We start from the raw sequence: 26,529 nt of genomic DNA on the forward strand, positions 1-26,529 counted from the left end.
AAAAATTAGGTCACTAGGTCAAATCTTAGAAAAATCTTTGAAACACATTAGAGGCAATATGTATGGTCTTATATTCATTAAACTTGATCAGAATGTTTTCCTTGATGAACTATTCGACATATTTCAAACTGGGTCACATGTGATAAGAAATTAGGTCATTAGGTCAAATCTTTCAAAAATATTGTCAGATACTATTTTATGGTGGTGATTGGTCTGATTAAGTTCAAACATTGTCAGAATGTTCTCTTGGGTTAAATTTCGACTGCGTTTTAAAAGTGGGTCATATGGGTCAAAAACTAGGTCACTAGGTCATATCTTACAGAAATCTAGGGAACACTCTAGAGGCAATACATCTGCTCTAATTTCCATGAAACTTAATCAAAATGCCTCAATAAAATCTTGGAATAGTTTGAAACTAGTAGGTCATGTGGGGTCAAAAATGAGGTCACTGAGTCAAATCTTAAAAAAACCTTGTGGACACTCTAGAGGCTATATTTTTTGCAATATATCTGGACCAATCTTCATGAAACTTGATCAGAATGTTTGCCTTGATGAAATCTTAGATTAGTTTGGAACTGAGTAACATGGAGTCATAAACTAGGTTTCTTGGTCAATTCTAAATGTTACATTATATACAATATTTTTTTTATTTCAAACAGTTGCAATCAAACTCAAACTCATATATATATTTCATCAACAATTGATTTCCATTCCTTGACTTAGCCCAATCAGGCGGGGGATATCAATTTAACAACTTTGCTTGTTTTTTTTACTAAAGTTCCCATGTTCCAGAAAGTGTTATTTTTAATTTAAAGTTTCAGGAAATATTATTTTTAATTACCATTCCTGTGTTTCATAAATTTTTATTTTAAATTACCACTTCCATGTTTCATTCTTTTCTTAAACACGCAGAACCCTCTTTTTATACTCCAATATGTTGGGGGGTCACCTGGTATCAAAATTTACATGTTTGTGGGGGGGGATAAGAAATGTTTCAAGCACAAGTACTTCTTTTTCTTCTTGTGTAAACCGTCAACTATTTAGCTGGGAGAAAAGGGCTCACTTGTTTGAAGTAGCAGTAGTATCTATTCAATATGATACTATTCACAGTGTGTGTATACCACGTGATAAATTGCGTCATAAATGCTACGTTGGAAGGCAATATTTTGGTTTGAAAAAAGTTAAACAAAGATAACTTCACCATTTTAAATGAAACACAGCGCAGTCTACGCTGCTTATGGAGCTTTGCCTTCGGTCTTTTACCAGAGTTTGATTGAGAGTTTAGTTTCTTAAAACACTTCGACAAACCTTTTCACAATACGGCCGTCTGACTGAGCACTGTCATAACATTATTTTGGAAACAGGTTTGTCAAAGTGAAACAAATGACCTTATCAAAGTTTGGTAATAAAACAAATGCGGGGTTTTTTAAGCTGTTTTGACTGCCCTTTGTTTTAGTTAAAATGGAGTTGTAAAAGAAAAGTGATCTTTGATTTAAGTCTTCATTTTAAGCAAAATGTAGCCTTCCGACGTAGCATATATAACGTAATTTATATCAGGTGGTATACACACACTGATTCATTTCTTAGGGTAGTTTATAATTTATAATAACAAGAAGGACACGTGACTGTCATTTATAATTTGAATTACTGACTTTCACACGACTTTCTATCTATATACTTTCTATGTTTATTACTAGCATTTCCTCTGAGTGAATAGAAAAACTAAAAATGTTACCAATTCTAGTCAACAAAACCAGTCTGACCCTTCAGCCAAGTCCGGTAAAATTTCATTGGGTTAATATTCTTTGCGAAACACTATTAGAAATGACATTTCAGTCTTGGGTTAAAGCTGGAAATCTTTTGCAATTTGTGCACTTTCGAAGGTTTTGTTCTTTATTTGAACACATGTTATTATATTGCATCATTGCTGATAATTGTCAATCCTAAACAATAGCTGGCGTCTGTTGAGTATGAGAGCTTCATGCCAGAAACAATGTTAAGGTGCTCATACCCCTTTGAAATTGTTTCCAAAGTTTTAAAAGTAATTTTCATATTTATAGTCATTTTAACTATTCTAAAGGAAAAAAATCACTTGTAATCTGTGATTTATTATCTTCATATTTATGAAAATTGATCTTCTTTAATTACAATGATCCTAATGATCATATTTGGTCATTCCTTTCCTGCACCAAATTCATCCCACCTTTAATCGTCCAATCCCTTTACAGGTGTGGGAACGAAGGTCGCAGTGATTGTGATTGTAATCGTTCTGGTGGTGATCCTTGTTGGAAGCATTGCTGGCTGGATCTACTACGCCTACACCCACCCAACATCCGCATCTGGCATGTGGCTCATGGAGGTATGTGTGTTTAGTTATAGCTCTCATTTTTGAAGGGGCATTCCTTCATTATGATTGTTCTTGTTGGAAGCTTAGGGAAGTTTATTTTAAGATGCCCCCTTCGGTAATGTTCAATGCCTTCCAACCAGATACAATAAACATGTTACCCATGTATCTACATGTTGTTTAGATTTACACTAGAAAGCAGTCAAGAATTGCCATGTTTTCTGATTGGCTTGCTATATTACCTGTTATTTTCTAATGGAGTGCCAAAATAAGAGTTTTTATACACCAGCTGCTTCCAGACAAACAAACATGATACAGACTGTTTAGATCAGCACTAGAAAGTTGATTTGTGCGGGCCTTTTACCCTCAGGGTTATCATGCCAAGGACTTTCACAGCCCAAGGCATTTTGACCAACCCTCCTGCTCAAAAGACGTGTTTAGACAGTGACCCAAACATTATTAGGTGCAAAATTTCAGACGACTTGCTTGATTAACACATTCATTTCTCCTTTCAGCACCGTCCAAGTCAGATGAAGGCTAAGATGGCAAATATGAAATTCTGGAAGAGTAACGGAGCAGCGGGTGACAAATACGCTGTTGAAAGCTCTGCGTAACATTGCAACGTGATTCTGTGTTGTGATAGACACGTTAACATTGCGCATCATATGTGTTTTGGCACAGTCCATGAAGATTCTATTCTGCAAAACTTAATTTTGTTATATTCTGTTTTGTTATGTTTATGTTAGTCTTTTACTTTATGTGTAGTTATATTTTTTGATGAAAAGGGAAATGAAAAGATCTGAAATGTAATGAATCTGAAGAAGAAAAAATATTTCCATATTAAATAATATGCGTGTGTTGCCTTAGAACATGTTATATAGCATATATAACAATGCCTTTACCTAACTATAAGGCCAGATGAAAACCCATAGCCAACAGGGTTTTTTATTTGACAAAAAATGATGCTCTGTGAAAAGTGATAAGACTTTATGGGAACTGTTACGAATTAAAAATTAAGATGTGAAAAATATTTACATTTTATTTTTTTCTGGCTTAATTAAGGGACATAATGAAATATGTTTTTTGTCCATTTTGTAATCTGATAGAATAATTAGATACAATATTTGATAACATAAAAGGGTGTGGAATAGATTATATTTTATAAATTAAGCAGTATACATAATGCTTGTGTTATGAAAAAAGGAGAAAAAAAACATATCCACAATTTTTTTGTACATTATATTGATTAATTTGTTTGTTTGGAACTATGTATACATGGCATGTATTAAGCAGACTCATACCTGTAGAACAGTACTTAATGATTTGTTGCTTTAAGACTGTGATGATTTCTGTAAAATTTATCTATTTCATTCTCATGTACAAAATACTTTTTATAATTTTCAAACCAATGAAGAATTGATATTGGAATTATTATCAACCTAATGCAAGTTGTAAGCTGCATTTCAAGCTGTTATACAATTATCATTAATATATTGGTACAAAAGACAGAAATGTCAATATTTGTTATTTTATATTTTACTTTGTCAAAAAAACTCACTTGGCCTATAATACTCAGGATTTAATTATAATGTTTTTCTATGTATATATACTCATACCGATATAGACTATTTTAATCTGTTGATGTTTTCGTTTTTTTATTATTTTGTATAATACAATATGTAATTCCCCTTTTCATTAACAAATTAGTTCAGTTGAAATTAAAAAAGCCCTTACTCTTGAACCATTGTTAGCACATCCAAAAATATGATGAAAGTTTATGAATATGATACATTAGTGTAAATTTAATTTTGTATTGTTAACAATATACTTATGTTTTCCTCAATTGGGAAGCAGTAAAAAGATGCTTTTATTGTGAGCCATCACACATGCTGGTGAATGATTTAATGTAATAATAGTAAATAATAATATTGTTATAGCCATGGCGTCATCAAAACTTGATACTTGGCAATCAAACTCAAAAACAGTTTGGCACTTTCAATTGGAACTCCGTACACACATTTCAAGAGAGAATATTCCAAGGCATAGCAAGATCCATAAATCTGTCTTTAATTATTATTCAGTTATGCACTCTTTTCGACTGTAAAATAACAGATGAACGTTTGGGTTCCTTTACCTGGCAAACTTGTCAACTTTAGTATGATATAAACAACAACATATTGAATGTACCTCATTTTACATGTATTGACTCTGTCATTCCAGAATCTAACAAATAACTCAATGTTCCTTAAATCCGGACATGATATTTGGTTGTCGGTAGATAATGATGACACCATTATATATTTTGTTAACAATTTCAAAGACAAATTAACATACAAGAAGGTCTCCATTTTCTATTACAGTTGGGCAAATTGTTTTTTAGTGATTTCCATCCAAATCTATTGAACAGAACATACTTTTTTGTAAAACAATGATTCAGCAAAAAAGGCGATGATTTATTGGACAATCAAGTGTATGGTTAAGTAAATGGGCAGGGATTTATTGGACAAGCAAGTGTATGGTTAAGTAAATGGGCAAGGATTTATTGGACAAGCATTTTGGTGACAAGTAATGTTTTGGTTAAAGGGACTCGCTCATGTTTTTGCAACAATTTTTCACCCTGGTTATACATCTGATGACACTTGTATAATGATTATCTTACTCTCTGGTACCGGAATTACAGAAATGTATTGGTAATACATCTGATGACAGTTGTATAATGTTTATCTTACTCTCTGATACCGAAATTACAGAAGAAAATACTATTTAAGTATAAAATGAAATATTCTGGTTTTAGTTGGAAACGAACCACCTTGGTACACTAAAGGAAAAATGAGAAAACTTGTTGAAAAGTGTACCTAACGCTTTTCAAAACCCTGGACTTTTGTCATACGAAACAAGTGCACTTTACAAAAACAAGAGCGAGACCCTTAGTCAAAAAAGAAATTTATGGACAGGGAGTTATTTGTTGGATTCAAAATTGTGTTGCTTTATAGTTTGTTCTCATATGTATGGCAATGTTGCTTTCTTATCACTCAAACACATTTAAAATGAAAAGTTCGTACTAAAGAAATTGTATATTATTGTGTGAATTTTTTGTATTTTCAATTCAAATTGTATGTCTACTTATTATCAAATCAAGTAGTCAGTCCTGTAAATGCACATATACAATACATATCGTTAGTGTGAATGCCCTTAAAAAGTTGTCAAATTGTTTGTGTAAAACTTCTACTGTACTGCATATGTGTTTAAGTCCACATGGGCTCCACAATACTTGAACTTGAATATGAATGCAAATACAAGAAAGAAATGGAACTGTAATGCTTCAAACGAGTCTGTCTTGAGTGTTTTGCATTAATTGTTATTATTTATGCATTTAAAACGATCGTTGACAAACCAATTTGCCAATAACGACAAATTTTCATTGAGGCAGAATTAGGGTTAGGGTTAGTATCACAACTTCTTGTCAATACAATCTGAATCTATGGGAAAATTTAATTGAGCCAAATTGATATATTACCGTTATCATCGGATATCCCAAGTACTCTATAATCCTCAACATGTTCTGTGGGAAAATGACTGGCAAAATATTGTTTCCTTCGCAGGTAAAAATCCTTGTGAAGTTTTGATTAGGGAAGTTTCAGCATCATATTTATGCTACAGATATATAATCCCCAGAAGCTTTGAGTTGGAATCGTTCCTGATAAGAGCAAAAATAGTATAGCTGGAAGGATCAGATTTCTTTAAATTCACATTGTTTTCATTTCTTTTCGTTTATATGAAACTTTGTCAGTCAATACTCCAAAGGTACTTTTGTAGTGAAAACAGAATGTGTACCATAGGTGAAGAAGGATTTTATTTTCCTATGGTTGTGATTATAAGAATTTTGTATATAATGTTGATCATTCAAGCAGAATGTGTTTATGGAAGTTATTTTCTGTCAATGTTTGCACTCGTGTAACTTATTTGTTGAAGAAATTAATTGAAGAGTTTATGAGTGAAAGTGAAACTGTTCTATCTGGTTATTATATATCTTGTCATGTAGAACTTTACACTTGCATCAATTATTAACCAATAGGCCGATTGTGCAGAACTGTTTTACAATTTACAAAATTCAAGTACACAAAACCACTGTTAAACTTTTAAAAGGTGATTTTTTTATTTGCTTATATATTTGGAAAGAACAAGTAGAGCTGAATCTTGGTAAAACTATTACAGATCACAGATGTATCCATCAAACAATTATGGCTGTGAAGAATTTTAACAAAGTTCTGAACAATCGGTCCATTGGCTGTTGCCTTTTACTGAACTGCTGGTTTCGTGACTATTCAAAATATTTTTTTTGTAAAATTAATTAATTATTTTTGAAAACAATCATTTACATACTTGAAGTTCTGTAATTTTGACTTTTTAATTTATATCTTATGAATATTACCGTACCCTGTGTATACGGACAGGGCCGAAGATGGCAAATACATGCAATGGATTGATAAATATAACTCTGAAAGGTACCGCTTTCTGATGGCTGGTTTCTTAACTTTCCTAAACTAAGTTCATAGGGTCAAGAAAAAAAAAATATGCGAATTGTAATTTTACTGTTAGCTTTTGAAGTATAAACCCAGATAAGAAAGAGCCGAGCAACTGACAACCATAACTCTGGTTTTTAATATATGTTATAATACTCACAGATGAAATAATTGAAACGTTTTGCAATTATTGCAGTAATATTGACTTTGAAAATTGTGACAGATGTCTATATATATTTTTCAACAACATGCAGTTTTTACAAAATTGTGCATATGAGCATTTGTGAAATTTAACGTTTTTGATATAAAAATAGTGTTGGTATATATGAATTTTGATATTGGGCAATGTTTGTTTACTCTGATTGTGCATTACAATTACTATTATTAATAAAACATTTACTTTATATCGTACTGTCGTATTTGCGGAGAAAAGCATGTGGCCAGACTTGGGATCATCCTTGACTCTGGTGCTCACATAATCTTGGAAATATGCTTTGCGAGTCAGTTATGCAACATTGACTTATGCTTGAAATTCATTCTAGAATTTCAGGACACTAGTGCTTAAGATTGCACTGTTTTACACAGATCGCCTCAAGTTGTCACTGAATGCTGTTATGCTTCAGAGTAGCCGTTAAAGGACTTACTCATGTTTTTATTATATGCACTTTTTTGTATGACGAAATAAAGTGTAGCAAATCATAAGAAGTGTTAAAAGTAATATACTGACAGCTTGAACTCTTCAACAAATGTTGATATATGGTTACATATTAACTGGAAATCCACGATTTTAAATAGCGCTATTAAGACATTTCAAACAAAAGGCTTAAAGGTTACTTGTGTATGAAACCTTGTTGTGAGGTTTTGTTGCCAGTTTTCTATTTTTTCCTTGACTGTACTAGCGCGGGTTTGCATCCAAGAATATTATTTAATACTGTGAATGTATTTTGTCTTCAATTTCGGTATCAAAATGTTAAATAGTTTTGATACAATTGTTTTGCATTACCAGGAAAAGAGTATTTGGTGTCAAAACATGAGGAAGTTCCTTTAAATGCCAAAGGCTTAGAAAAAGTATACAGGCAGTCTGGGGATCAAAGCATGGACCCCCTGCGTGCAAGTCGGATACCAGATCAAATGAGCCAGCTGGCCTGGATAACTCGCATTTATTTGAACTGTATGTGCCTTTATGTAAGAATATAAATGCTTGCGAATTGAGTGATATGTATTGTGAGTTTAGGGAAGCTGCTGTAGGTTTTAATAAATTTAAAGCATTGCAATTTGTGACATGCAGCGAAAATGATGACATCGCCAGACCATGAAATCCCTGTCTTCCATCCTTGGGGCAACATTATGTTATCAAATATAATCACAATTGAGCATACACAATCATTTATATTTCTCCGATTCATTGTACATCTCAGTCATAAACATCACAAATGGTATCTCAGTATAATTATATATATATATATATACAATCTTGGAATACTTCTGGAAAACAGTTCACCAACATATTGTGGAATACTGTAGCAAACTAATATACCCAAACATTTTGGAATACTGTGGCAAACAAATATACCAAATATTGTGGAATACTGTGGCAAAACATTACACCAACACATTGTGGAAAACTGCTGGCAAATCAGACTCAATGGTTTCCTGTAATTTGATGACAGTAACTTTTGGCTGAAACAAAGAAAATAGATAGTAAGATAATTATAAGAGCATACAGGGGTATTTTCTATTTTACAATGATGCTGAAATATCATTCCTTTATTAAAAATAACAACATAGAACATAATTACAATATAGAATGCCAATTCTCGACTGTTTTTTCTCAGTTGAACAAGATGCAAAAATTGCTAAGAATTATGTGGGTTTTTTTTGCCTCCAGCAACATAACATTAAGTTCCAATCTAATCATGAACGTTTTTTTATATTATTTTGTATTCCGTCGTTGACAACAAGAACACCAAGGGTATGACAACACATATATTTTTTTCTTCCAAAATAGATGAGCTAAAAATCTTTGCTATGATGTGAACATCTGCAAATTCACATAATTACCGCATTCTGTAAGGGAAAAATGTTCACGTTAGAGCTCGGGAACGAGTCAATTTTGATGATTTTTTTAATAAATCAAAGGACATGAATCGAGAACGAATTGTGCAGTACGTCTGGTTATCAACCTTGAGATTTAAAGCCCGCACTCAGTTATGTGATGGCCATTTACCACTACAAAAACGCCAACAGCGCCACCAATGCTATCACAATAGTTTGAAATAATTAGTAAAAAACAACAGTAACGCTAAAAATGATAATACGACCGTGATGTGACCACTTTGACATTCCTTGCGTTTGCGACCTATTTGCAAGCTTAAAGATCGATGTAATCACTCTTTCTAATATATAATTAGGGTATGATCACGGATCATTGAGCGGTTTTGGAACTTGTCAGTTAATGATTGGCAATGTATCGGCAACTGGCCACTGAAGATATGGCGATATGCTTTATACTGGTTGAAACTTATCGTTAACTATTTAACGAATCATCTGTGACTGGTTGCAACTGAACGGTGATAATTGTCGATAGATCACGAATCAACATAAAATGCGTATATAACAGTGCTTTAAGAATATAACCATTTCACTACGAGTTGTCAAGATGTTAACAGTAGACCAGTGAGTGGTATTTGCTGCGCATGTGAAGACTTTAGAAATACTGCAGTTGCTGCTAAAATGGTGTGCAAACTTATTGTCTTGGCTCAGGATAGTTATGTGGCAAAATATTGACATTACGACCAAATCAGCTGTGCATGCTCGAAAGACTGTGTTTTGCGACAGCTTGAAATCTAGCTAGCGACTTCAGCGAGTGTGAAACCTTTTTGCGGTAGTCATTTTTGTACGTCGTAAACAGGTTGTATTGTTGGTGTTACCAGGATTACATACACGATGACAATCCATAGAGATGACGGCCGCTTGCCATCTACATACAAACAGTGATCAGGCAAAAACTCGTGTAAAACTTACCATGGATTTTCTTATTCGCATCATCTCAGATCGAACAAGTTTCTTCAGGCGTGGAAAGCATTGCTTATGTTGGAATGTCATTTGATATGCGCGGAAACACAGCCTGGAACAACAGTAAAACAATGACGATGGGTGTGATGTGACAATTGGAAGACTGGTGTAATGTGACATTGAAGGCCAGTGTAATGTGACATATATTGGATCAATATTTAACAAATAATCGTTTTTAGAATAGAATCTATTTTAGAATAAAAGATGTATATTTTTTGTCAGCATGATAACTCAATGTTGTATTTTACTGTTCATTGAAATCGGCAAGCACATCACATTATATTTAACGCTAAAATCTATGCTATAAAATACAACGCTTATTGAACGGTGTCTGCAGGCATTTTGATTGTGTAGTGTCCAGATTAAAACTGCTAAATGAAATTAGACCTACCAACAAATATCAGAGAAGACCGCCTTTCTATTGGTTTTGGAGATTGCCTGTCAAAATGACAAAAGCAAATGAACTCAACATAGGCAATTTATAGGCATTGCTTTACATGTGGTAACATGCATACAAACGGTTTTGAGTTCAGGCAAAAATGAATTTTTACATAACAAAACCGAACAACACTTTACATCAATTTTTATCACATTTATCATCAAAGTTTTCAAATCACCATTTACACCAAAATCATGCTTCTAGTGGTATATATGATTCAATAAATTCAATGAAATACGTATGATGTTTTTGGATTTCAAAGAATGAAATACTTATGCTGAATTGAGCCACAATATTTCGGATATTCAAAGAAAACACTTTAATGGAACGTAACTCGTTTTTGCTTTACCTGAACATCACAAATAGTCGAATGCACTATCTCTATCATGGCGAAGAAAACATCTGGAAAAAAGTAGGCAAATCACTATTAAAATAGTAAACACTGTGTTTGAAGAAAAGGTCTGAAGAACACTTCACACTGGAATATATTTGAATTACCATTTTAATGCTTGTGAATTTCATTACATATTAAAGGCCTATTCGGTATGTTCTGTTAGCTAACAACACAATGAAAAATTTTAATCTCACATCTCTAGGAGTTGTCTCAAAATCTGTAAATTGAGATTCATCAACCATCCAGGGAATTTAAGATTTGAAAATAAGCCATGTTCACAACGATGACGATTACGACAAAGTTCTAATCAAATGACCCATAATCAATAATCACTACAATGACTCATAGTAGTTATACCCTTTTAGTTTGTAGCCACTTTCTAATGCTTGTATGCATATGAACATACCCAGAAAGAATTTTGGATTATCATCTGCACGCTGACTGGCTTCAAGTTTTCTTGCGCATGCGTGGAACTTGTACATGATAAGCAGCATCAAGTGAAATATGTTCAAATGCACCTGAGTCTCGGAATTGATAACGTTATCAACAAATATGGCATGGCACTTCTGTCGTATAGAGCTGTAAAACAACAATTAACTACATTACATTTCAGAAATAACCATTCACACAAAGCTAGATGAACAATTTCTCAATTAAGAATGTAAACTTTCAACGAGAGAGCAGATGTTAAATATATATCACTCATTTTCGACGGACAATATTTTATTCGCCAACTACAAGTGTGGTTCACCTAGGTCAATATTGACCCTTTTCCCTTTTTTTTTAAGTAAGCAATGAAAGTGAGTAGAGTTGTCCAAGATATTAATACTCACTAGGTCAGTTTCTGCTTCACCGCAAGACCTCGTTGTTTTGTAAGGTCAAACGACATTGAATCGGTCATTCCTAGAAAACAAAAAAAACAACATTAGATTATTAACTATTAGGGAAATCCTAAGATCCATATATCAGGTATATCACTTCATAAAAAGAATATATAGTTATTTAAACTACATTGTCTGTTGCCAGATGTGTTTGTTTTTTTGTGAAATATACCATTTAAGGGTTCATGTATGGTATAATGTTTGGATTATGTTTGACCAAAAACTATAATAGATTGGATCTGGCGTAAGCATTTGGGAATGTTATTAACGTAAAATCGTTCCTTTATGTCATCGGAGAATAACGAAAAGTTTATCGATGTATTGTTCGAAATACGTATAAATACCGTAAGGTTTATGTATGATGAGGAGTTCAGTATATATATATGTGTAAACACGTATCCGTCGAGACCGCATTTCGAGACCGATAAATGTTTACTCACCGAACGAGACGTGATGCAGGTCACCAGAAAATCATTTTATCGTAATATTCCATTTATTATAAACCTGCCTATTAATTATTCCTTTATTTTTTGGTTTCAATTTGATTTAATTTTACCGCCATCTGTCAAATGTGCGTATGAATTCGAATGTGTTAACGTAGTTTGTGTAATGAAGTCAAGGGAGGCTACTACAGTCAAACGAAGACAGAAGTTATTGAATTCACTTTATTGAGCAAAATAAGAACAAAATATTTTATATTTTAGCAAATTTAACAAATTGCTAATACGAAAACAATTATTAACTGTCACAGCACAAAAATAAAAAATAAATATACGTGGGATTTTTTGACGATAATAATATGCAGAATTGAGGGAAGTTCGTGAGTCAATCGCTATTTCTATCGATGACGCGAATTCGCCTTCTTCTTTATATTGGCGTGCTGCTCACATTTATGATAATAAACATGGATAATCATTAATGCAACAATTCATGCACTTCGAAATGGACAACAACTAGTTCACTGAAGTACCCATCTAGATAGACTGGAAGTGTTCTTTGCTTCATGCTTATCCTCATGGTTCTTTGAAGAACATGAGAACCATGTTCCTGAATACTTACATGCTTCTGGAGCGTGACAAAATTTAGATTGACAGGTTTTACCAGGTTTTTTTGTCATGCTATTTTAGCAACGCGAAAGTAGTTCCGAGATTACACACGGTACTCGCATGATACGGAATCAGAAAACGACAGTATCATAATACGGATTTTTCAATACACCGTGCTGTATTTTCACTGTTGGATATGGAAAAAGGAAATTGATAGGCATATTATAAATATATATATATAATAGATTTTCACTTTCTTTTTTAATAACCTAGAACTAGCAGATATGAGTAAGAGATTAATTCTTCCTTGTATACTTTGCATTTTTAGAATGCATATGTTTTGACAAATAAAATGTTTCGAATGTAATACATAGCTATCAAGGAGCTATTGAATTGCAAACGGGAAACCCCATGGTCTTATGTAGTATAAATAATGTATGATCCCTCCTACATATCAATACGCATCACTTCTTTCCCACCGAGTCATAATATATCGGTTCATCGACATCCCACATCCCTCAGCATGTATAAAAGAGTGACCATTTAAGTATATCCAAAGAATATATACTGTTAGGAGTACCTACTTGTTCCCGAGTATCTGGAGCAGTCTGTAGAAACTTCCAGCGTGTGAACATTGAACATGAGGCCACACCATGGAAACCATACTGAAATTCGAAGTGTATATAGCTCAATATTCACATACATGACCATTGCACATGCAAATGTTTCCCTGAATTGATAAGTAGGACTAACTCACATAATCCTTTTTGGTAAAGAGTGTTTAAAAACTTGAACTCATATATTTTTATTAACTTTCATAAACAAACAACAAACAGCAACTGGCATATTTTCATTTTAAAAGAAATGTTGTAAAACTTAGTATACCATCTTCCAGAACGCAGATCGAATGGTGGTTGTTCGCTGTGAAATTAGTTAGAACTTTCTCTTCATTGGTGAAACAGTTAAAAGCTGCATTGCCTACAAACGTTTATGAAAATCAAATTAATGGATTTCCACAAAGTAATAATAGTTTTCAATATTCTTTGCGTGTTCACTTGTTTTTTAAACAGTGATTATACATATGATGACAACGCAAATGCATATCCCATTTTTTCATGTTTTCTAGAATATAAAATAATTTAAGCAGGTAAAAAGTTCATTGAAGGAAACTTTCCCTGACATTGGATATCCTGATAAAATATATTTGTAGTTTATTCGTTTATGAAGTCTTTATAAAAGCCATTGGCGATAAGTGTGACCATTAATAAACAAAAAAATATCTGGATAAATCAACTATTTATATCAGTTATGGCTTAAATAGAGGAAATGAATGACACTGCCCTAATTCCTTGTTATACTAGGGATTTCACAAGTTTTACCTTTAAGCATCAGATCCAGAAAGCCATTTGCTCTTTCACACGATGGGGATACAAACATGTAGTCATCCACAATCCTAATGAGGAGGTCACCATCCTGAAGATCAAACAACTCCTTTTCCATCTCAGCATAGTAAAAATTGCAAAGAAGTGTTGACACAACCGAACCCTGGCTAATGCCTAATTTCTGGATGTAATATCGTGTTCCAATCTGCAAGAAGCAACATATAATAAGGACAGATTAACAGAAAACAAATTAAAAGCTACAGAAAGCGCGTCATTCAATGTACATGTGTGCCATCCTCCTGCACTAAAACAGCATAACCACACAGACAAATGTGATCAATTCTTAAAAGAAAACGGGACGTCTACTATTTAGCTTTTATTATACACATCTAGTATTATTTGCTTATTGTGTTGATAATCTTTACCTTGATAATGTTATTAAACACGTGGCCACGGAGTGTCTTTAGCAATGAGTCGGCTGTTTGATGGTGATAAATGACTTTATCCGAATACACAACATTTCTGCTTTTTGATGTTTCTGATTTTTCTTCCAAGAATTGAGGAAACTCTTTAACGAATTCGGAAGCCCTAGCCGCGTCTCTGTGAAACTGTCTTGAAGTTTTTCCCTCTTTTATTCTATAGGAGAAGTATTTTCGCACAATGATGTCTTCAGTTGCATGCTGAAATGTGTTAAAAATATGAGTTGAAAATATAACACAGAGATAACGGAGACTGTGACTGATTCATATAAGCTTTAAGCCGACTTAAAGTTAAGAATCGAGTTTAAGTTCAAATAAATCAGAATAAACGAACACATAGCTGGGCATGTGTTAATGATATTTTTATCTTATGGAAATTAATGCTATGAACTCACGGAAGGTATGATTTTATCTGATATTCAATACGACTCAACAATTTTTGAAAAAGGTTCTACAAGTTATTCAAAAACTTTGTTATGAAGTCAAAGATAACGAAATGTAATTAATAGTCGGATATAAATATTGATACATGCTGACAAATACAGAATTTTTCTTTTTGATATTAATAGCAAAAACATCAGCATTGTAATATAAATATGTTTAGAACATCTTTGATATAGACGAATGGTCTTTATATACGGTGTTTATTAAACGATTTTTCTAAAATCGATTAAAAAACGAGCCTTGCCGAGTCAAGTTTTTCTCATCGTATAAACCTGATGACATTCCGTTTACTGTATCAAATCGCATAAAAGCAACATGAACAAATACATGGATTAATAACATATCAGTTACCACGCCATAAAGTAATGAGATTAGCTACGATATGTTTTCAGTTTTAAAACACCATAAGAAGGAATTAAATAATACATTGCAACGAGTTTAAACGTGTTTAAATTTTATCTTCGTACTGAACGACCACGAATGTGATGATCAGAAGTACCAGTTTGATTTTCTTATAGTGCCAAAGACATACAACGTTGGTATATAAAAAATGTTCGTGAACTATCTAAAAAGTATACAAAACCTGGTTTAGTAACTTTTCCAATATCTCGTAAACCTTTGTCTGCACCATAGAGTCATAGCATTTAGCAATGTCCGTCTTGACAAAGTATAGCTCAGGCTTTCCGGACTTGGACCATTTAAGCGCAAATTGTTTCCAAGCCGTGTAAATGTCGTCGTTTCCAAACTTTCCATGGCCGATAATGCCAGGATTTCTGTTTTTCAAATAGCTTAAAACACAGTGTGTGTCTTTTAATTGCTGGTTGATTGAAATTGGAACCTGGCATCAGGAAGAAAGAAACAAAGTTTGAAAAATACATGTAATAAAATTGTAATGTATGCAAGATATGTACTATTTTACTGAATAGTTTGTCAATATCCCGTCCTCTTTACCAACAACAGCGCCACGGAACGAATTTCAGTATGCTTGCAGTCAAACAACAGGCATTATTAACAGTAATTAAAGCAAAATACATTTGCTTTGCTATGCTGATGTTGTGCTTAGCAAAATATGTACCAAGTTTTTCAAATGACTATTTTGGAACCGTTTTGAATTGAATAATCAAACTAACTAATGAAGGAGAAAAAGTGCCATCAAAAGCCAACTAGTTTTTTGTCGGCAAAACAATTTCGAGTCCGCTACTGTCACATTCATGGAATAGTTCTTAGAAAGATTGCTCTTTAACAATTATTGTAAATATTGGTAATTTTATGGCTATGCATGATGGTGATGTCAACAAGCCAACAATATATTCTGACAAATATTTACTTAATGTGAACTTGACCTTTGACTTGCAGACATCGGACTTAAATGTGACACGTCGTCTTTTGATGATGACCATCTGTGTGAATTTGGTTATGAAAACAACATCAAATGCATAAAAACGGACACGCCAAAGTCTGACAGACGGACTAACGCACGCAAGCTCATACATACAGCCGCCATTGTGACAACTATTTCGAGTTCAAGGTAAGCGGTTTTGACAACAAAATGAGAAAGTACCTTCTCTCTTCTATAGAACTTTCAATATGAAAGGAACAAACCTGTAAAGGAGACATTGCTGTCTTTATTCCCATGTTGACGATTGGTCGTAGTGATCTGGGTTTCGGAACAAATCGTAGTGATGAAACACCTATTGCTAATCTAGTGTCCAGGAGTTGCTTTACAAGACGCTGAAAATATTGAATTTCATTAAAAACTGATTCCTGAATGCACCCTTCTCACGAAATGTGATATAGAAATATCTCAGTTATACTTGGCGTACTAAATTGCTCTTACTGTAACAGAGGTAGCAATGAATAACACTCCCCCTTGGTGTGTGAAGTCCACAAGAAACATAAGGTTTGGGCCTTGTCATGTGTGTATTGCCTCCGGCAACATTAAGACTCTACAATAACTCATTTATTTAATAAAACAGACAAGCTCAAACTTAATATAGCTGATTACTCGTTACATAGCTCAATGATGATTATAAAAAGTAAAGTTTGTTTGTTCCAATTTTGTTTAAAATACCTCAGACGCTGGTTTTACAACCCTCCTTTGCAACAAGTCTGTAAAATATTTATGACATGGTGAGCACAATTATAAAATAAAGATAGTAAGGCAAAGTTATTATGTGATTTCGTTCTTTAACAACACATATTTATTCATAATCAGTCAATTCATAACGTTGCAAACTTTCCGTTTCATACAATTCTAATTTAAGCATGTGTTTATGACTAAGAACAAACGTCATAAAATAACCTGCTACTCCAAGGATATGGAGTCTAGTCCATGTGCTTTGTCTGAAGTACATTGTTCTATGCTTCATAAACGTCGTTTCCGTGATGTAGAAAAAAGTGCGTAGAAGAACAAAGACGAACTTCGACATGATCCAATTAACGAGTCTGCCTAGCAAGCTTAGCTTACACAAGTTGCAAGGTACGTTCCTCATCCAGACTATGGTTTTTGTCTGTAAATGAAAGGAAAATAGTTTTATTTGTTTATTTGGTTATTAGTTTCAATAATATAAACTCATGAAACGCACACAGTCATGATCCACTATGGGAGTTCTTCCAGAAGACTTAGCTTCAGTAACAGAGGTTGCAGGACTTTTAAAGTTGTATCGTCATGCAATAACATTAAACTGTATGATTGCAAAGAAATACTGTTTGAACCAAACAAGGGCTTGTCAATTGTTCTCAGTTGGCCAAGTATCATATCTCGTTTTCAAGTAGAACGATGAAACTTGCTTCACAACTATGCGCATTGAATTTGATTTCATGTTCATCAACAAGCATCTTAATACAGATTTCCAATGTCTTTATGATGATCCTCTGATGACAACAGTTACATTGAACAAACATTTCATACACCCTTACAAGTTCAGTGATAGTAGGAGCACCAAAAATATTAATGTACTATGTGTGAAGTGCAAAGTGAACAAAACTTAAATACAGTTTTACCTTCATTCCAGCCGTAAGTCTCTCCAGTGAAACCTTGTCAGGTTTTCCACTTGATATGAGCCATGCAATATCTGCAAAAGAATCGAGCTACCCTTTGCAGAAATAGTAAATACTACTTAGAGACAACTCCCACAATACAAGCCCTTTTTTAAGACATACACATTTTATGAACTGATTATATGTATCATCTTCGGAAATGGGTTCACTTTACTACAGCCAACAAGAATAATAGGAATAGGTACAGTAACACATCTCTAAAACGTTTAAACAGGCATACTAATTTCTAAGAACGTATGTATATATTCTGAACTACTGAATTAAATTATGTTTTAGTAACACATTGCTATAAAAGCGCACAGATAAAAAACAACAACACAATCTCAATTTTATAAAATAAAAACTCTCGCAAAAAATGCTCAGCAACCAAAATGTGACAATTTTTAATGAAACAAGAATAAACTGCCAAAGGATGTAATTAATTAAAAAAAACTATTAACCTACAACTCTCATAATAACTTAAGCATAAACGCACATATTTAGAATAAAATGGGCACTACAGTGATCAGTCTTGCAGCTATGATTTTTTAAACAGTAAAGTGTTACAAGAGCACCGTGGAGCGAACACCAAAGCTCGTCTGTTAGTGTTTTGTTTCAGTGAAAAACAAATTAAAGTCAGAGTATTGTATTTTGATACACATATGCGTATTGGCTCAATCAACATGTTTTTAAGTTATATGTCTTGAACGGTTTTTAGATATGGCCTTGTTTAAATGTTTGCACTTCGCAGCTGACGCCATCAAGGCTATGACAATAATGTTCTTCTTCGAAAAACAAACGACCTATCACGGATCTGCTTAAGAAGTGCATACCCTTCAGTAACAGGTTCCTGTTGTGACTTCCGCCAAGTAGTTCATCAGGGACTACCCTCACAATGCAAGCCCGAATAAACAGGAACACATTCCTATGTTGATGGTTGGAATTCAACAGTTGGACTTGGGTTGCTGAATTCTTCATGCTCGACCCGTGTTTTCTACCTATCATAGAAATTGTGAAAATGCATGAACAGTGGGAATGCACATACTTATTATGAGTTATAAATGGTCCACTCATATCGCAAATGTAACAAAATGCATAACATCCTGTTTTTAAAGAAAAAAAATATCTCATTGTTCAAACGAATGGCGTCATTTCTACTTAAAAGTGCTGGAATCACAAGCATGTACCGTGCAGGTATAATGATAAAATCCCACTTAGACACCTGGACCGGTATTCATAAAACATCTTATGGAAAAGTCTGTGAAGTCTATTTTTCAATTTCATTGTCATTTGACATTTTCAAGAAATTATATCATATGTCCAGCCTGATACTTAAATAAGGTTGATCACTTCAGATAGAAAATACCTTAAGATATTTTATTTATTCTTACCCAGAAAAATAAAGACGCTAAGAATATTGAAATTATATTGTAATTGTAATTTACCTAGCACCTTTCTGTTCGTTGTTGACGAATTAACCTTTCCAACAGGACAATGCTTGTTCAGCAGAGCTTTTAAAGGACACTTCCTATCAGATAAAAAAAAATAATACATCAGGTTTATTTTGAATCAAAGACAAAAAGGAAGATACAGAATAAACTTTGTGCAGCCTTTAAACCGACTTTGTATATCTATAAAACAACACTATATGAAACAAGAAACTGGAGCTTGTTTGGTCCCAAAGAACATAATGAACAAAGAGGATTTGCTTGTCAGTATATTCCATTGAGTGAGCTATACTTTACGAGTCACGTTACCACAGGTGAAGTTTTTACTTTTGAAGTTCAAAGGGTGAAATACATCCCAAACTTACACTGAAATTAACAAATTTCCTTTTTATCGTTTATCTGTGGTTTATGTGTGTCAAAGCCCTGTGTGCGACGACATTTAATTTCAACGACATTTAATTTCAACGTGAGGGAGCTAAATTTTAAAATTAGTATTTGTACTGTTTGAAACAGTGAAACATCGTTCTTTATTATAAAAATACTTACAATGAATTTTTATTATCATATACTATTAAATACGTCCTATGTTTCTTAAATTATCTGATTCAAAGTCTGTTTCTTATTTTCAATTTCTTGTACTACTAACATTGATAACGCTCTAGAATGTACAAGCCTTTTTTTCTTCAAATCAAAGTTATATCTTACTTTAAGTTTTGGGCAATATCCGTAAAGTATGCCTGAATGAGTTGTCTTGTAGATGCGTCTACCTCAGTCACTCCAAGCATTTCCGTGACCATGCCATCTGCTTGTCCGCTTTTCATGGCTGTAGATACACTTGCCGACCCAAGTATTCGTTCTCGTGCATTCCGTGCATAAAGAGTACTCTTCTTTTCAAGAATTACAGTCGGTCTGAAAACAAAGATAACCACTTTCTTTTCTGTAAACTCTTCGCCTTTTTAAAGACTGTATTAGTTTCAGTACTGATTCAATTTCAACATTTTGTCTATGGTTTGTAGCAGCAAGAAATATGTTTTTTCAGTAATTTATATTAAGTAAGATAAAATCCATTTCTAGTAGAAAACAAACAAAAAAAGAGAGCCAAACCTGCGTAAGTGTGTTCTGATACAAGGTATTGAATTTGCTTTGACCTTCTCTTTCGTCATGGTTTTAGGTGGAATTTCAGCATGTGATGCCACTTCTAACGATTCAATACAGGGAGGCAGTCTAGGCTCAACATTTGATGGCAGTTTCAACAATTCAATGCTTGGATACTGCCTAGTTTCAACTATCAATGGCACTTTCAAAGCATCAGTACTGCTATACTGTCTAGTTTTAACACTTGATGGCATTGTAAATGCTTCAATACTGGGACGATGTCTAGATTCAACATTGGATGTCACTTTGAACGCTTCAGTACTGCGATGCAACCCATCATTTCTTTCTGTTTGACACTCCTCGCTTGTCAAGCCTCCATTGTAAGCCATATATTCAGTTATATTGGCCTTATTATCCTTAGCAGAACTGCTTCCATTTCCCGTAGGACCAACTTTGGTATCATATGCAAGTTTGCGTCTCTTTTGCTTAGGTTCATCACAATGTGTTTGTACTGCCAGTGTTTGGACATTATTATCATTAGCCAATCTCCCTATTTTTTGCTCAGGACCATCGCAAAATGTTTTGAATGCCGCGAGTTTTCGCTTTGCTTGATTTTCTGTGGTTCCTAGTTGCTTATCATAATTGAAGGTGTTATACAGTGGAGCTCCTATGATGCATAAAAACGAACAAACATTGAAAGCATCAATTTTAGATGAACAGAGGTCATAACTTCTGAATAAATATGAATAAAGAGAACAGGTATCAATGTTGAATATATTTTAATTGAATGTTTCATTTTCTTTGGTTTTTAGCACCTTTTGATATATTTACACCTAAACTTCTATTCCTTAAAAGAACGGCCTTTCGGCAATAAAGATTATCATCCGATGAACGCAATATCTTCGGATTTGCTCTGATCGCCTGTAAATATACATGTTCATTGAACATTGTTGTCATTGTTTCAGTGGTGTAGCAGGCCACGAAAGACTTTCATCAATATGCTAAAATGTGTCTATTCATGAATTGTTATAATATTGCTGTCAATAGGTTTTAAATTTTACGTTAAAAATTAACTATGAAGTTGTTTATATTTTTCCCGCGTTGTTATGACGTTATATTTATATGAGAAATGGGTGAGAAAGAATTGCTGAAAGATTTTCTTAAATGAAATTATTAAAGTATTTTTGTAATAATTTTGGAAGTAAATAATGAATTATTGGTGCAAGTATAAGTAATGAGTTGATTGTGGATTATCGGGGTTATGAACGCCATTTAGCTGGTTGAAATATGCGTTGAGTCCTTTGGACTCCACACATTTTAGCGACCCCCACCTGCGTTCTTACCCCGATAATGACATCAACTACGCAATTTTAAGTAAATTGATAAGCTTCGTATAAAGATAAAAAATAAGCAAATTATATTTTACATAAATGAGATTTTAAAAATAATACCATATAATAATATCAACTAAAATGGAAAAGCACATCTTTTTGAAAATCTAGATCATAATAGATGAAAGAGCAGTGTTTTATTTTAAACTTTGGGCTTGATCTTACCAGTCAGTTGAACATAGCAACCTTTTGGTAGGGCCAGATATAGGGATGTGAATTCCACCAGGTATGTTACAACAGAGTCACCCATCCTGTAAAACACACACATATTCTCTGTAAGGTAAAACAAGAAACGCAGCAATACTACGAAACCAGGTTTTTAATGATTGACAGAAGCTGACAGCCTGTGTCTGTTTTTCTATTTTTAGTAACAGTGACCTTGACCCTAGGAACCTCAAAATGCAATCCCATGAAAGGTATCCATAAACTCTTCCTATAGACCCAGTTTGGTGACGATATGTCAACCTTTACTAAAGTTATTCAGTTTCAACTGTTTTTCTATTTGTAGTCACAGTCACCTTGACCTTGAACCTAGGGACCCCAAACGCAATCCCATGAAAGATCTCCATAAACTGTTCCTATAGACCAAGTTTAGTCAAGAAATGTCATCTCTAACTAAAGTTATTCAGTTTCAACCATTTTTCTATTTTTAGTAACACTGACATTGACCTTGACCCTAGGGACCCCAAACGCAATCCCATGAAAGGTATCCATAAACTCTCCCTTTTGACCAAGTTTGGTCAAGATATGTCAACTCTTACTAAAGTTATTCAGTTTCATAGGTGAGTTTGACGCCGCCCGCCCGAACAACGAAGTCTGCCATTCTAATAACCAGGTTTCACTATGTGAAAACCGGTTAATTAAGTCTTGATCAAATATTAAACAATTCATAGTGTGTATATCAGCACTTTCTAAGTTGTGGCCTTGATGTTTTGAAGAACGCCAATAGCAACAATGCTGATTATGAAAATGATGACACAACAAGGCTTTGCCAAAACCGTGACTTAAGTTTCAAGAAAACAGATTTAACACAACACTCACTTTTTATGAAAATCTCGCCAGGGTTGTGTGAGGAGTCTTGTGACCATTGAATTACAGTAGCGACTCTCTACATTTCCGGTACTCAGAGTGGCTCCATGGGCAGACGACATCTGAATGAGATAGCATGGGATTTGTCAAATGATTTGTCATTGCGGTGACATGTATGTGAGATCTATGAAAAAGTGACATCATTGCATTGTCGCTGTTCAAACAGCCGCATTTGCACCGTATACATTCAATTATCTCGGAAACCCTTATATCCGCATGGCAGTTGGATTATCGCAAAGAAATTTGCAAATAAGGAATGTAAATATAATCTTTTAATATTTAAGCTTGTGGTTCTTATGCTCAGTGCTCTGGACCCTTCTTACGATGCACTGACCAAATGTTATCAAACCTTGAATCCGTAAATATTATTTGATTGGTGATGTTGATTTTTTCTATTGAACAATAATACCAATGCAATTGTTGGTAGAAAATAAGTGTTTGACTTTTGCTCTTGACCATTTAATTTCAGCTCCGTTACATTTCTAGTTGAACATATCATTCTTGCAAAACAGCTTAATAGAGTTGTTCATATTTTAAATTTGCACATTATCATTTTCAACATTTGAAGAAGAAGGTATGGTTTGGGGCAGCTTCATTTTTTATTTAGGCATGCGTTAATCATTATTAAAGCCAGTTATTGTATTTGCTGTACATGTGAACATAATCTTTGGCAACATGTGTACCAAGTTCCGTTTCAATATTTGAAACATAAGTTTGGGCTATATCTAAGATAAGAAGTTGTTGCCAATAATGCTAATGCGATGCCACAGCTGACAACAGCACAAATGACATGACAATAATCGACTTTTATCTTTGACAGTCAGACATACTAACATGTCAGTGCTTTAAGAACATGCAGCTAAGTTGGTACATGTACTTATTGTTTGATTCAACTTACCAAATCATATCCAAGTGTCAGAATGTTACTCTCTCTAAATGTCTTCTTCCTCTGCATCAAACGACAAACACATCTATACGAAATCTGATTAGTTGGAATGCTATCATGATAAATAAACAGAAGCATTAAATTTCAACATTAATTACTCTATGTTGAAGCTGAAGTACTGAATACATTTTCACTATTAAAGTTACACTCTTATTCAAAATCAATACATACACATGTATAACAAACATCAATTTTGACTGATAAACCTTTTACTTATGACTAAATATTGCATTTTGAAAATCTTTATGACTAATTACAAAATTGCAACCGTGTGTTTAATAGAAGAAAGCGCCAAAATATTAAATGATTGGTGAATGCTAAAAGATTTACTGTGGTCTACTTTAGTCTCATAATTTAGAAATACCGTGTTTTATGCTCATTTTCTTAAAATTAAACTCGGTATCCTTCATACGAATCATTGTTTTCGACATTTATTCATCCCTTTTGGAATATTAAAACAAAATTATTAATTGTGGTAAATCTTATTTGGGAATAAGAGTGCATCTTTTACAAGTATGTTCAACGATTTGTTTAAAAAAAGAACTGAAATTTAAATAATTGAAGAGTTCAGTTTAACAAATATATACTAACATCCCAGTTATTGACCACGAAAAATGAAGGTAAAAAAAGACAGTTATTTGACTCACCCAAACTTATATTCTGAAATAGTCAGCAACTCACATTTACTATTTCCATGACTATTTCTTCCAAAGGTTTTGTGTGTGCAGTAGTCCGCCATTTGAAGCTTGGTGTTCCATCTCCCCAACAAACACAGACATCCTTCAATAAACTCTGACTTGAACTGTAACATAAGGATTCTAATTTATTTCAGAGAAATTCATGCAAATGTTTGATGCCCTTGTCAAAAAGACAATATGTTACATAGAAGTGCAAAGTACATTTATAATATTATTTCTTTACCATTTTATTAAAATGCATACGCACACTTAATATAGCCAATAATAATTTACATTTTTTCTGCCATTTATTTATTCATTTTTGTTTTAAAGGAGGGGCGCACGTCAAAAGATTTCACCCCTAAGTAACATCTCCCAGCCCATGCCCTTACCCCGTAAAATTGTTTACTTTTTGATGTCGATATTGGAGATAAAGTAATAAAATAAGCTAAAAAATGCACCATTTCATACTTGAAAATATTAAAATTAAAATTTAAATAATCTTCGGGGAGTAACCCCAACATCCAATGCAAAGATATGCCATTTATGTCATACACATTTCGGTTATGAGAGAGAGGCACACATCAAAATGTTGTGCCCCTAAGTTCAGCCTCTAACGATGTTTCTGGATGTGCGCCTGTTACAAAACATTTTATTTAAATTGAAAAAAGTAATATTTTATTTAGACCTTGGTATGAAAAAAAATAATCTTGGCTTTTAAACTACTTTTTTGTATGATCTATTGTGTAAACATCGAAGTAAGATTATTCATTTAGTCTTACAATCTAAATTTCAAATATTTGCATTCTAAATATATTTAATGGACGTGAATTTTATCTTGGGTTTTCATACATATCTGGCTCCGATTGCATAAATCCCTTCTCATCCTTTTCCATCAACCAGTCACTCAATTGGCGAATTTGGTGATATTTTTTAGTCAAAACTTCCATGTCTAAAGCCAGCGATTCAGATAAACATTCTCCTGGATATATGGCAAAAGTTTAAATAAGGGACGCAACTGTTTAAACAATTTTAACGAAAAGTAAAATAAGGGGGGTAATTTCCAATGTTTTAAAAGGATACATTCAACTATTTCCGAAGCATATACTGTTTGTACCACATCTAGGCGAAAATTAAAATAAAAAGATTTGGTTAGGATGACATCCTTTAAAAAAAACAGGTAGCGTATGTAGGCTTTATTATTATTATTATTTTTAATTAGACTTGAAATAAGAACTTCGGAGTGTGTCAGCTTCTATGTAAAGCTTAAAAGGTTTAAACTAAACATTAAAACACACAATATTTTACATTTCCTTTTTACCAATTGACGATAAAATCAGTAGGGTCGGCGTCTATTTCGTATGTTGTGTCGGGTTACCCGAATTAAAATATATCGTTCTCGTAGGCCCTTTAAATATAAGCGTGCTGTTTTAAAAAAATACAATCTGTGATTAGTCGTGATTATAGTTTTGATGTCAGCAGTTCTGTATGTTTGTGTATATGCTATGTCGATACCACTGATATAATGAACCTGATGTTCCGTGTACATACGCTATATAAATTTAATATTACAAATAAAACAGATCTTAACTTAGCTATTTTGTAACTCAATGTTAATTACTGATTCATTTATAACATGTACTCCGTTGCTTCCTGCATAATATGTCATATATTCGCATTGTGTCGGTAAAGCGCCAAAGATAATATATAGAGCACCGAAATTAAACTGTTTCTGTTGTTAAAAATGACCAGACCGATCAATCAGCGTCCAGATGAGGCATGGCTTATTAGTTGCCGTTGCTATTCGCCATGACTTCGACAACCTGCACATATCAAC

General features: G+C 33.5%; 2 protein-coding genes across 13 annotated transcripts in view; one reads left to right on the plus strand and one right to left on the minus strand.

Moving 5' to 3' along the window:
- Positions 1 to 7,271, plus strand: part of LOC128204055 (plexin domain-containing protein 2-like) — an 86,146-nt gene extending 78,875 nt beyond the window's left edge. For all 9 annotated transcript variants that reach the window (XM_052905573.1, XM_052905425.1, XM_052905717.1 and 6 more), the window contains 2 exons: positions 2,229 to 2,359; positions 2,860 to 7,271. In XM_052905573.1, coding sequence (XP_052761533.1) covers positions 2,229 to 2,359; positions 2,860 to 2,958 — 230 coding nt within the window. In that variant the 3' untranslated portion in view covers positions 2,959 to 7,271. The remainder of the gene's footprint in view (positions 1 to 2,228; positions 2,360 to 2,859) is intronic.
- A 997-nt stretch (positions 7,272 to 8,268) lies between these two features.
- On the minus strand, positions 8,269 to 25,668 carry LOC128233798 (telomerase reverse transcriptase-like). Of its 4 annotated transcripts, none has more exons than XM_052947670.1 (24): positions 25,545 to 25,668; positions 24,663 to 24,817; positions 23,968 to 24,040; positions 23,022 to 23,131; positions 22,146 to 22,231; positions 20,599 to 21,256; positions 20,200 to 20,403; positions 19,492 to 19,574; positions 18,880 to 19,044; positions 18,011 to 18,081; positions 17,310 to 17,517; positions 17,079 to 17,116; positions 16,610 to 16,738; positions 15,591 to 15,845; positions 14,510 to 14,764; positions 14,082 to 14,289; positions 13,588 to 13,680; positions 13,287 to 13,367; positions 11,609 to 11,678; positions 11,182 to 11,354; positions 10,731 to 10,783; positions 10,334 to 10,380; positions 9,892 to 9,994; positions 8,269 to 8,547 (listed from the first exon to the last, which is right to left on the minus strand). In XM_052947670.1, the coding sequence occupies exons 2-24, from the start codon at positions 24,752 to 24,754 to the stop codon at positions 8,470 to 8,472; spliced, it is 3,333 nt and encodes a 1,110-aa protein (XP_052803630.1). In that variant the 5' UTR covers positions 24,755 to 24,817; positions 25,545 to 25,668; the 3' UTR covers positions 8,269 to 8,469. The 4 variants fall into 4 exon arrangements, with proteins under 4 accessions (XP_052803630.1, XP_052803622.1, XP_052803614.1 ...); XM_052947662.1 differs by having other exon boundaries at positions 23,968 to 24,067; XM_052947654.1 differs by having other exon boundaries at positions 23,968 to 24,018; positions 24,697 to 24,817; positions 25,545 to 25,662.
- Positions 25,669 to 26,529: the final 861 nt, after the last annotated feature.

This window comes from Mya arenaria, chromosome 1 (assembly GCF_026914265.1).
Source record: "Mya arenaria isolate MELC-2E11 chromosome 1, ASM2691426v1".
In the NCBI taxonomy this organism is placed as follows: domain Eukaryota; kingdom Metazoa; phylum Mollusca; class Bivalvia; order Myida; family Myidae; genus Mya; species Mya arenaria.